Source organism: Lichenostomus cassidix, chromosome 5 (assembly GCF_008360975.1).
Source record: "Lichenostomus cassidix isolate B80296 chromosome 5, HeHo_3.0, whole genome shotgun sequence".
Taxonomy (NCBI): domain Eukaryota; kingdom Metazoa; phylum Chordata; class Aves; order Passeriformes; family Meliphagidae; genus Lichenostomus; species Lichenostomus cassidix.
This window is the reverse complement of record NC_139486.1, coordinates 52,576,069-52,589,028: the sequence shown is the minus strand read 5'-3', so window position 1 is coordinate 52,589,028 and position 12,960 is coordinate 52,576,069. Positions and strand designations below refer to the sequence as shown.

General features: G+C 41.0%; 1 protein-coding gene across 4 annotated transcripts in view; it reads left to right on the top strand.

Moving 5' to 3' along the window:
* MICAL2 (microtubule associated monooxygenase, calponin and LIM domain containing 2) overlaps positions 1-12,678 on the top strand; it is a 115,437-nt gene extending 102,759 nt beyond the window's left edge. For 3 of the 4 annotated variants that reach the window (XM_085063099.1, XM_085063098.1, XM_085063097.1), the window contains 5 exons: positions 1,855-1,947; positions 3,367-3,460; positions 8,836-8,935; positions 10,131-10,204; positions 11,057-12,678. In XM_085063099.1, the coding sequence (XP_084919225.1) occupies positions 1,855-1,947; positions 3,367-3,460; positions 8,836-8,935; positions 10,131-10,204; positions 11,057-11,241 (546 nt within the window). In that variant the 3' untranslated portion in view covers positions 11,242-12,678. The remainder of the gene's footprint in view (positions 1-1,854; positions 1,948-3,366; positions 3,461-8,835; positions 8,936-10,130; positions 10,205-11,056) is intronic. The other variant, XM_085063095.1, reaches the window with a different exon arrangement.
* The last annotated feature ends 282 nt before the right edge of the window (positions 12,679-12,960 follow it).

The following is a 12,960-nucleotide window of genomic DNA, read 5'->3' as shown; positions in this document are numbered from 1 at the left end:
GTATTTGCTTAGTTGGACTGTATTTAAAATTCATCATATGATTTTGATCTAAAACACGCAGCAGTTTCTCAGAGTGGGCATCCAAACGTTGGAGGTTACATGTCTCAAAGAGAAAATACATTAAACGAATTTAAGACAGATGAACATCAACATTTCTTTTACCTCTTTGGATCTTTAATTCCCCCAGGTTACACCATCGCTGACAGAGGAGATCCTAATTTGACAAACAGACATGTTTCACTGAAACCACTTTGAAGCTGCATTCTTAAGTGGCCTTAATACGTAGCCCAACAAGCAAACTATTGAAAAAATTAAAGCAAACAGATGCAGATTTCCTTTGGGGGTATACAGATTCATTTGAGAAGTGCTGCAGGCAGGTTGCCTGGAAAACACTCTGTTTATCCTAATTAGCACAAGTGCGTGAGCCATGAAGTCACACTTAGATCCTGTACCCCAAAAGGGCTCCTGCGGGAACCAAGGTGTTACAGCATCCTGAATTCTCCACACCCAGCTCTGACATGAGGAAACAGAGCTTTTGTTGTCTGAATAGCTCATCAGAAATGTGTTTATCTCTTTCCTGTGGAGAATATCAGTAAGTGGAATTAATAGTATGAGGTGGCCTTTTGATTTGTTGGCTTTGGGGGTGGGGGGAAGAGGAAAGAAAGCAAAGTACTGAAAAACACTGAAAAATCATCTGAGCTGAAAGCTAAGTGGGACTTTGAATGGAAACCCAGTTGTGCAGCTCCAGCACAGGAACCAAAGCACAGCAACACGTGGCAGCACTTGTCACCAATGGCTCTATGTCTGGATTCTTCATTCATTTTCCTGTTACAGGCAAGGCAATCTACAGTAAGATAATGTTGCAGTAAATGAAATAAGGTTTAAACAAAATAGAAAAAAAAAAGGGAGACATGGGAGCAAACTGCATAGCAGTTCAGGCAGTGACAAGGAGGTCAGGACCAGGCAATGGGAAGGCAGCACTCCAGGAAAGCTGCCAGAAATGGGAAGAAGGATCAGCTGTTGCACATGGGCATTAGTAGTGATTCAGTTTTGATGCACATTCCCCACTCAGTGTGTTTCTTTCAGCTGCCTCCTACTATCCCTTTTCATGCCAACTCTGGCTGCTATTTTGCCAGTACTACCAGTTGTAGCTGGCAAAACTCGGTGGGAAAAAATTTAGTGGCTTCCTGGATGGTTAATTTTTTAATTGTTTGGTGGGTGGTGCTCATGTATCCTGTCTCCTCAAAAATGTGATCAGCACAGCCTTGAAGCACTTCAGGATAGCATGGGTCAAAGGCAAGATGGAGCAATGGCAGGTGATTCCCTAACCAGCTCTGCAGAATGTGCTTTCCTGATCTCCTGGCAGCAGCAACAAGTGCCCTCAGGAAAAGCAAAAACCTCTGTAATGCAGCATAGAAATGGCATTGGGGAAGGTTTCATAGGGCTTCAGGTAGTGTCCCATGATGTGAATTTTACTACTTCATAGCTGTAGCAATAGAAATTAATTGAATTTCCTTAAACTGGTGCTTTCTTCAGTCTGTGCATGGCCATGGATAGTGGGATGTTGTATGTAGTCAGCTTTGTGATTTGAACTCAGTTCCCACTCGATTAGAGTTGCATTAAGAGCTTGTAATGATTTAAAGTCAACACAGCAAATGCATGTAAATATTCCAACATGGATGTTTTCATTTTGGTTGGGTTAGCCCAAGCACTAGCTCACCCTGCTTTGGGCAGGGGATTGGGTCAGACAGTCTCCAGAGTTCTGACTTCAACGGCTCCCTGATTCTGGAGAAAGCTGGAGGAAAGCTGCAATGGCATTGATTGCCTTTTTCTTTCTCTTCCTGTCTTTTGTAGGCAAAAAGGGCTCTCAGAAAGAGAAGGAAGCTGGAGAAGGAGACAAAGCAGTTGATTAAACAAGAGGAGCTGAAGAGGCTTCACAAAGCACAGGTGACAATGTAGCTCACAGATGTCCCCTTTGTCTCTCAGGAGTGACTTGTGAGGATGGAGGTACCCAAAGTGGGCTCTGCAGCTCCCCTCACTCCTCACTGTGGCTCTGCCTTCTGTGCTTAAATCTCCTCAGCCATCAGGAGCAGAAAGGTGTGTGTGGAAGGGCCCTGCATCTCTCTGTGTGACAAATCCATGTTGATCCCCAGAGATCATCATAATTTTGTAATTGTGGATGAAGAACAAGAGGGAATAGTGACTGGCAATATGAATACACTGAAGAGGGAAAGAGGTAGAAAGGGGAAATAATGTGAACCCCATAGAATACAAGATACTCAGCTATTACCTCTATGTATTACAGGAAGATATGAAAATACAGTCATGGCTTTTGTTTTCTCCCTGCCATAACAACAAAAGTGAACAATTTTTTTTTTCCTTAATGATGGAAAGTCACTTCATTTCATACAGGCCCCGCTCTTCAGAAAATGCTAGGAAAGCTCTGGACTCTACTGATGTGTTATTATTTCCAATTACAGTTTAAGATTTGTAAATGCACTTCTGCACAATTTGATCTCAGATGTATCCTATTTAATGCAAAGGAAGAGCAGTTATGTTTTAGTTTTTATCTGAGAATTGTAAATTATCTTGAGATAAAATTAGATGCATACGTGCATACTCTTATTTTACTGCTTTGTGGAGACAATCAAATCCAAACTTTTTGGATTTTTGAATGATCTTTCATATTTGTTTGGCTGCTGCTGAGGGCTTGGCTTGGAACAGCTTAATACAGCCTGAAATGGGAACTGCTGAGCATCTGTCTTTGACATTTTAACTTTTCAAGGTGTTTCATGCCTTTTATCCCAACCACACCTCTGAAAATTTTATTCAAAAGCGGATGGATAATGGATGTAGAAATCCTTCCTGAAGTGCCACTGAGTTGTCACATATTAGCTATTAGACCTTTTTCTTTCGGAGTCAAAAGCTTGTGAAATATGAAAGCAAACCAAACAAAATCCCATGGACAACAAAATATCAAGCAGAGCTTTCTAGTTGTAAATGTTCCCTATTTACATGAGCTTTATTAATGTAATGTCTCAGAATGTATGTCTCTGAATATATAAGTATTGACTTTTTGCACCTTGGGAGACACAGATACATTATGATCTCATTTTTACAATGGGAGAGCTAAAACTCAGAAAAACTGAGGTTGTTTTGCTACCTGTGCTACTTACCCACATAAAATTGTGATAGGTACCTGGTGGCATTATTAAACTGCTTAGGTGCCTGATGCACTCAGGGGGTTGGCAAGAGCCACGACTCCTCTGAGACCTTTCCAAGCTGTTTCTCTAACCACTGAGGCCACCTTTTATCTCAGAATTTTGAAGCTATGTCTGTAGCTTTCATATCATTACATTTTTTCAGGCAGTCCAGCGCCAACTAGAAGAAATTGAGGAAAGACAAAGAGCTCTGGAGATTTTTGGTGTCGAACTGGAGAGAGAACTAAGAGGAGAAGCAGGTACACAAAGCAGTGTTTGTTTGTTTGTTTGGTGGTGGGGTTTTCAACCTGTTTCAAAGCAGAGGGTTTTAATGGTTGTCATAGAAATAGTTTGGTGCAAAACCTGAAAAGGAACAATAACTGGCAGGACAAAAATGATTGAGAAACCTTTTTCTCAAACTCTCTGTTGGCTCAAGCATCTTTACATTGCTATAAATTTTCTGTTGGTTGTCAGAAATTTGGAATTATTTACAATGCTATTGAACCTGAATTTACACGTCCTCCAAGCCCTCCCCTCCTTCTTTAAGTCCCATCCTGAGCTTAATTTCATCTTGTGGCGGGAAGCAGGGAGGTTTCCAGGAGCTGTATCTCAGTTACCAAGCCAGCAGCAGCCTGTGCCTAGTAACAGAGTCCTTAATGACTTTCCTGGAGTGTGAAATGCCATTAATATGATTAGAACCAGCGGCTATGCTATAGCAACAGCAGCATGCAGGCACACGGACCCCAAGAGCACAGCTTTTCCCCCAGTGGGCAGGAGATGACAGGGATGTCCCCCTGGCCCCAGCCAGAGGCAAGGTTTCCCCTCCCCTGAGCCAACATTCCCAAGCACACAGGGTTGGGGGATCCTGGCCCTGGCCCTGCCTTGCCACTGCTCCCCAGCACACGTGGGGTGAAGCAGAGGGACAGAGCACCTGGGGGCTCCTGCCAGGCTCAAAATGGGGCTGGCAGTGTGAACCATGCTCATAAGGGACTTCAGAGGGGGCTGTGGTTCTGTGCTCAAGGGACTGACAGCCTGAATGCAAATGTGTCTTTATTTACCTCTGCTTTAGAAAGCTGAGCCTTGTGTTTTCATGAGAGTCAGTTGCATGAAACTGGCAATGCAGAAAACCCAGATATGTTTTGGCACCTGATCTTGTTGTCTTACCCAGGCAATCCAGTCCAACCCCTACATGCTGGCCTTTTTAATGCCATATTTCACAGCAGCTCTTGCACTGAGCTGCACTAATCACTTCAGTTAAGAGAGCATTCACCCAGCCTTTTATATTTACTAACTAATTTCCTAGAACTGATAGTGTCAGTCTATTTCAAATTTTATTTAAAAAGCTAACATCTATTTTTTCTTAAATGCAATTACAACCCTTTATCAAAAAGCACCCACATTACTCTCCATGAGAAAGACTGATAAAAAGGCCTTGAGAATTTGGAGAGTTAGCTTTTTTCTGCTGATTTGTATAAAGGTGGCTGTTTTTTGGAAACCTCAAAAACAGAGAGGGACAAGAAGCTTCTAGAACATGGGACAGACACTGAATAGCAGGATAAATGGCCTAGAGCCACCTCTTGTTTTTGCTGTTTTGACAATCGCATTTCCTAAAGAAGGCTGTCTGCCAAGAGATCGATGCTTCTCATTCTCTTACCATCCCTGGTAATTGGATTGCCCTCATTAAGGTGAAAGTACTATTTTTTTCTCCCTGTTGATTGTTTGTGTGTAGGTGGCCAGTTACAAATAGGGCAGATACTGAAACGTAGGATGTTACTGTCTCTCAATAACTCTTCTGGTGCAAAAGCATGAAGCCGAGAGTTTCCCAGACAAAATGTGAAGTGCTTTGTTGCTTGTAATAACATATGTGTAATGATGCAGGAATGGGTGAGTTTAATATTCTGTTCAACCTTCCTAAAAATAATGAGCATTATTGGTTAATGAATGACCGGTGTTTATTAGGTTAAGTTGTATTTAAGCAGGTCTGTGCTTATGCAATTCAAGTGATTTAATAGGTATTATTAAGGTAATTAGAAAACTATCACAGTTCAGCAATAATATTGAGCTGCAAAGGTTGTGAATAACCAAATTTAGAGGCAGGCCTGCAAACACCAGTCTTCGGTGACATTTACGCAACTCTCCTCTAATAATTCTGTGAGCCTGGGATGAATGGCCCCTTTGTTAGGGGGAGTTATTCATTAGCTCCTCAACTGAATTAGAAGAGAACATGCGTGGGTGCGAAACAACTGCCATGAAGACTGATGAGCAAAATGAGGTTTTGATGATCTTCTAATTGTAGTGACAACAATTCATGCATTTAAAAAAAAAATACCAACCCCCAAAAAACCCCCCCAAAAATCTGAGAAATAATATCAGTCCTGTGAATAATTTTTCATGCTCGTTATTTCCTTTATTCTGCTTCAAAATACCAAATAATAAATCACTGATGCACCGTTGCTTTGTTTTCCACTGACATTTGTGAAGGCTTATGGAGAGCTTCTGCCTACAAGAAAATACAGAAATAAAAATCTCAAAACACATTTCCCACTGAAATTAGCATAATGGCTCAGTTGACTAAACAAATCACGAACAATGATGATAAAGGAGAAAACCTCTGTTGAGAGAATGTTAAGAAATGTCGCCATGCTTTGGGAAATGAACAAATATCTGCACATGTTGTAGCTAATTTTTGATTTAATAAAAAATATACCCGAGGTGTCTTGGAATTTTCAACAGAGTCAAAAGAAATCAGTTGTAAATCTGTAGAAATAAGGAATATGAGTTTTAACTGTACCTAAAAAGGTGCAAACTGGCCAAGACCCCTTTACTGTGTGACAATTTTAAGGAGGGACAGTGTAGCATCAATCTGGAGAACAGAAGGTTCAGGTTTTGAGAACGGTGTTCAGTAAATACTACTCCACAGCCTGTACAATTCCCTCAAAAGTGATGCAAATTGAAATACCCATGATGTAATTAGAAGAATGTCTGACTTTCAAATGGATCTCAAGTCAAAGGAGACTTGGGTAAATCAGGAGGAGAGGTTTGCTCTAGCAATGCTGTAGGGAAAAGCCAACATGGCTCACAAAACAAACTCACAAATTGTTTTCCCTCTACGCTTTAAAAAGATCTGTCGAACTGCATTATGCAAAATGCTTCTTTGGTTTGTTCTGCCCTTGGAAGGCATCAAGCACTCCATCAGATTTAAATAACTATTAACATTGGTAGTAACAGACATTTGAAAAGCTCAGGGAAAAAAATGCCCCTGGGAACACTTAGGGGGCATTCTGTGGGATGGAGGAGGAGGGAAAACAAGGGCTATTTTTATTTCAGCTCGCACTGAGGATTTTGCTAAAATGAATGGGTTTTTTTCAAAGTGCATTATGTTTGCTTACCTCAATCAGCCTACAATACACAATCTCTTTTATTAGAGATTTTAAAGTGTAAAGAGGAATAGTTAAAAGAAGAAATATTTTTGCCTACACGAGGAAAACAACAAAAATGGAATTGTAACCTCTTGTGTCTGAGCCACACTTACGCATAACAGCAATGGCAGCATTTTTACTGACAGTAAAATAGATAAAATTTTGATAATTAATTTTTATGGTGGCATACAAAGACCTTAGGCTCTGAATAGTAATGCTGCATCCCTGAATTGGACCTGTGAGGAGCTGGCATGTTCCAGCAAGGACTGCTCCTGCAGTCACTCTGAGAAGACACTTTATCACCGCTTGCTGACCTGGAAGATCCCACAGGAACACATCTATTACTGCCAAGTTTTAATGGAATCAGGCAGAAATTGAAGCAAGATTGCTCTGCCTTCTCCTGTTGTTTTATCCTCTTGTTTCATGGCAATTTCCAGTTGCAGTCAAGTCCTGATGACAAATTGCAGAACTGCACCCAGGCCAGTATGACTCCTGTCCTTGGAGTGGGGAATTACAGCCCATGTAATTCTTCTGGTTCTAGAAGGAGGTGAGCTGGCTTTGCTGGGATGATGGTGTCTGGTGAAAACGTGCAAATGCGCTGCTGATCCCAAACACCCAACAATTTCCCTTGGCTCGGGAAGATGGCTGAAGGGCTCCATGGGGTGAGATTGTTGCTGTCCCAAGGAGATGGGCTTTAAACTGCTGGTTTTGAGTGGAGTCAAATCCTGGCTCTGACCTTGGAGTGAGGGCAGCTGAAGCTGTAGAGACAAGAGGGTAACTCCTGGGGCAAAAAACAACACACGTTTCAAAATGACAACAGAAAGGCATCAGAAACAGTGCTGAACTGTCCCATGACTCTGTCTCTCTCTCCCCTTGGTAACCTAGTTTAATAATACACTTGTAATTGGTGTCTCTGGAGCTTGAACCTGACAGCTTTTGGGTTAACTCTCAGTGCTCTCAGTTATATAAAATAAAGGTGCAGCTCTCTTAAAGTAGGAGAAATCATATAAGCTTCCATCCATAGCAAACACCCAGGCTGGTTAGTGGGGATTTTATTCTTGATTATCAACCATTGTGATGTAAGGACTGAGAAGCAAAGAGCTTGTTCCCCTGCCTGCTGGCAGCACCTCCTTTTGCTTCATTCCAAGTCTGGCCATCTCTGCTTCCAGTGTGTGGTGGGGAGTGCAAATGCCATGTGCTGGGGCAGGAGCATGGGCTGGCTGTGAGCTTCACACTTCTGAAGGTGCCAGTGTGTCACTTAGATTGTTGCCTCAGTCTGGAGAAGTGCAAGATTTTTGCTTCCTACAAGTGATCACTGTTTTGTGGGAGCAGGCAGCAGGTGGGCAGAACAGATGTGGGAGATGTGTTGGCAGTGCCATCAGTGTCGCTGTAATTCTGCATCGAAGGGAGGTGGGGTGGCTTTGTCTTGTGAAAAAATGAATGGAAAATGTGAAGTCATGAGGATGTTTAAAAGGACAGCAAGGAAAAGAAATACATATGTGCTCTGGCTTGCTGGTTGGAAACACGCAGGGTTTCTTCATTGGTAAAGAGTTTTGCACAGATGGTATTTTAGGAGAGTAAAGGTCCTCACCCAGTGAAAGAGATCCATCCTTTTCTTCAGCAAGGCAGACTGTCTACCAGTGATGCCTCAGCCCAAAGTGTTATAAAACCACCCAGTAATCACAGATTTGTCATTCAAAGCAGATGCAGATTTAGAGGCCAGATGACAAGTGAAGGGAAATTTGAAGAGGATTTGTTTGTGTGACTGATGTCCACTGGAAGCAGGGATTAGGTTGACACTTGCCAGCATGTGCATCCTGGAGGCTGATTGTGCTAATGGAATATCCACTTAGACATACTTCAACTCTGAAGCCCAGTTTCAGCAGAGAAACTATCTTATAAAAGGCAGAGCTAAGAGACAAAAATAGTGCTCATTAAAGTCTATGTGGTTATTTGAAAGGAAGAACTTTAAGATGAAAGTGTTTTAAAATCTAATGCATCTTTGACTGCAATAAGCCACAACATTCAATCAAAAATAGACAAAAATGTTACACCTGTTGTACCCAGCCATTACTGGTGTAAGTTGCATACAGCAGAACCATCTCCATTTGGAGTCACCTAGTGTCACACAGGAGGACTGTTCAAAGAGAACTTAGTTGGCAAAAGCATTGGAAAGAAAGCTGGTAAAGCACACTGAAGTCTCTTCTTTTACACAGATTCAGGCACAAGGGATGAAAATCAGATGCTACATGAATGGTTTGAGCTGGTCATGGAGAAGAACAAATTAATGCGTTATGAGTCTGAGCTCCTGATTATGTAAGTAAGGACAAGCATTAGTATTAAAGATGGGGAGGGGAGAGGGAAAAATGTACTCACAACTCACAAAACATCTGAAAACCTTGCTGTGTGCTGCAGTTTCAGACGGTTGTGGAATAAACATAACCAGAGTAGCTACAACCTGTTTTGAACATAGATCTGCAGTTGAGCCCTCCTCACCTTTCCCTCTTGCAGTGGTTCAAATATTTCAGTTCTGTATGACACTCTGAACCCATATAGCATATAGATGCTCTGCCTTCACATAATGTGAGTTTAAGGAACACTGGGGTGCTTTCTCCTGGGAAGAAAAATAGTCTGACAAATTCATCTGTTTTTATTGGACTAATGAAAAAATACCTAGAAATTCACTACAGCAATGAAACCAGCAGATACACCAACACAAGAAGTAAATAAAACCCAGCTCAGATGCCACTGTTGTGGTTGATGGAACAATGCTTGCTGTAGCCCTGTCACCTTGCTTCCCTGCAAACACACTCAAGATAGGCAGAGGGGACTATCAGCTATTTTCTCCACTATTAGTGAGCAATGTGGGAAGGCAGTGGGAGCCTCAGCAGTCATTACTCAACCCTGTATTTCCCACCTGTGCAGGCTGCTCATTGCTATTTCCCATTTCCATATCACTCAGCCCAGCCAGGAGCTCCAGCTGCATCCTAGTTTCTCCCCAGCAATGCTGATGCTGCTGAACCTTTCTTGCCCCTCTCGTTGTCATTGGGTGTTGTGGTAGCACTGCTTTCTTCTCACGCTGTCTGCGAGTTAAAAAAGCAGCAGTGGGCTGCTTTGAGCACTGCAGGACACAAAATGTTGTTGTCTGGATGTGTTAATTCCTTTGCCTCACGACCTGTTCCTGTGCAGAGGGCCTGGTGAGGACCTGCATGTGTGGGAGTGCTCATCCAGAATTACACTGTGGGTGCCACCAACAAAACACAGATGGTTCAAAGCCTTGAGCATTGCAGTGTATGGGGGAGTTTAAGCCCATACATAAAGAAAAAGGTGGTAGTGGTACTTCTGGAGCTGCTCTGGAGATGTTGGCACAGGTAAACCCTTTAGCTTTGGCTGCCCATGAGGAGAAAATACTGGATAAACAGAACACGGTTTCTTGTAACTGAAATAACATTAACATATATGTCTTCATTGAGAAAAGCTTCTTCTTTAACATACTTTTTATTGTACCCAGAGCCCAAGAGCTAGAATTGGAGGACCACCAAAGCAGGCTGGAACAAAAGCTGAGAGAGAAAATGGCCATTGATGGTAAGTCAAAGGGGACAATGTACTCCAGCCCACAGGGACAGGTACCATGCCAACCCTGTTTGCTTCAAAAAGGAAGCTCCTGTGCTCCCTGTGAGTGCAGCTCAGCCAGCAAAATGTGAGATCTTCTCATCTGACTGCTAGGGAATACAGCTGAGCTGACCTGCCCAGTTCTGCACTCACCTGGATCAGCACTGCACATGTAATTACACTAATTGTGCTCTCCAATCAGCAGTGTCTAGCTGATGATGGACAGCAATGGGAAGTAACTTCTTCAGGCACGCAAGCAAAAGAGGTTATCTGCTCTCAAATAGCATTGCTGGTAACCCCAGAACTGCTTTGAGGTACTTGGAATTACAGTTTGGGCTTGTCCTTTCTTTTGGCATTTAAAAAAGGAACATGGGGAAGAGGGATGCAGGGAGAAGAGGGGTTCAATAGCACTGAATACCCCAAAATATCCTGTTGTGTTCTAGGTATGTGGGTTGCAAGTGCTGGCAGTTTTCAGAATGTTTTCTGAAAAATACTTCCCATTTTCTTATAGGTACTACATTTCATGTTGGGATTTTTACCTTATCAAGTAAATTTAAACTACAGCTTAGTTGTTTTTATAAATAAGTAGCTCTTTTCTTACCCCTTCCAGTCTAAATTTTGTTAAACAATCTACTCTAGATGCTATGAGCCCTGGTGCTCAATTCAAATGGCCAAAATCCAGGAGAAAATTTCCCTGAACTGTACCTCGAAAAATGCTAACTGCTATTGACTACATTTGCCATCAACTATAATGTTAATGCAAGCTTTAACAGTTAAAATGCAAACAGTGATCTGGTTTTTAACCCTTTTTTTGTGACCTTTTAGACAGCCTTAAAGATGAGATGGATCTGAATGAAGAGGATGAAATTTTTGCTGAGATGATGAAAGTGGTTGAAGAAAGGGACAGACTCGTATGTACCTTAGAAGAGCAGAGAGTGAAAGAAAGAGCAGAAGACCAACACATCGAAAACCTTATGTTATGTACAGGTTATCAGCTGAGCAGGATTTAAACAGCCACATCCAAATAAGCATCCTTTCAGCAATATTCCCTATCATGGAGATAGAGTCTTCTGAAAAATGAAGGAATTCAAATTTAAAATCAGCTTATTTGGGAAACACGTTCTGTTACCAAAAGCTTTATAGCAGTTCTTTTGCTCATACCAGAGACAGTCATTTTTCACTGTCAGCTCAAAGGATCACTGGGATACAGATTTGCCTGTCTGATGGGCACCAGGGTCTGTGAAAGGGAAATCAGAGCTCTATTATTCCCTTGGAATTTTATTTTAATGCGGAGAGTAGAGTTTCTGAGGAACATGATGACATCGTTTAGTATTTCTGAGACAGCCTTACTTTCCATCTGTTTGTCTGAATCTCTGTGTGGCTTTGTTAATATTTTGGCACAGCCAAGCCATGGTCAACTAAAGAAAAGTCAGAAAACAAGCATCTCATAAAAATAGGGTTAGTTTTTATTTCTGGTGGAGGAGGAGTCATTTGTCTAATGACTACATATAAGCACTTACTAAAACTACTGTAAATGCAACGTCAGAAATTAATTTTTCAGGTATTTATAAGTTTTATTGCACTGTGTATTTTTGAACAAGAAGTTAAAGCAATATTAAATCCCTGCATTTTGTAAAATGGTAAGGGATTATCAGAGGGGTGACTATCCTTACAGCTGTTACATGCTCAAAAAAGTTTCTGTATATCAGAGATTAATGCCTTTAAAATACGATAGAAGATCATTTAAAAATAGTAGTTCAGACCCAACTGCTATTTATAGGGCAGACTTTACTATGGTACAATTTACAATTTCCTCATAAAATACATCACAAGTTGTATTGGTGGGTGTGATGAATGGTATAGCAGTTATAGGCCTCCCCAAGAAGAATCCCTTAAAAGGACTGCAAAAAATATTGAGTTTTTAATATCAACATTTGACAGAAAGTATTGTGGGTATATTTAAGTTACATTTATCTTGCTGCTTGAGAATATATGCATATTTTTTGCTTAAAGGGACCATATCTCCTATTTTTTATATATGTATTTGTAAATATTGGCAAAACAGCATGCAGAAATTCTTCTAATTTAAGTAACTTCTTAAATCTGAGATAATTCTGCAATTTAAGATTGGTAATATTCCCAACTATATGTGTGATGCACTAGATTTTCAAACTGAAAAAAACCAAGGGGAAACTGAAAGACTGTTTCTTTTTGAATATCATTTTACCTCATGCTCTGAGAAGATTTGATGTTCTCATTATTTCATAAATGGTGCTAACTTGCAGCATCTGCCTATGGTACAGCCAAAGAGAGAAGCATTCCTGTTTAAAAAGCTTTAAACTGAAAAACCTCTTGGTGAGTACTTGTAAAGTAACAGACACACTGGATCCTGTCACAATAGTTTATGAATTATCTTCAGGGGTTTTTTTGGTTTTGGGGGGTTTTTTGAGGTTTTTTTGGGGTTTTTTTTTGTTTGTTTGTTTTGTTTTTGTGGGGTTTTTTGGGGGGGTTTTTTGCTGTATTGCAAGAAATTTGAAATACCCTTTCTAAAGGTAAAAGCAAGTTTTTGCTGTTGGCCACAGATAAATAATATACCTCTGTTGGTGCAAGCTTTATACTGTTGCTCTGCAATATTTATGGATATTTATTTATTAGACTGTTTAAAGAGGGTAAGAGTGTCTGGTTACAGTTTGGATGTTGTCTCTGATTTTGATTGAAAAAAGTGTATT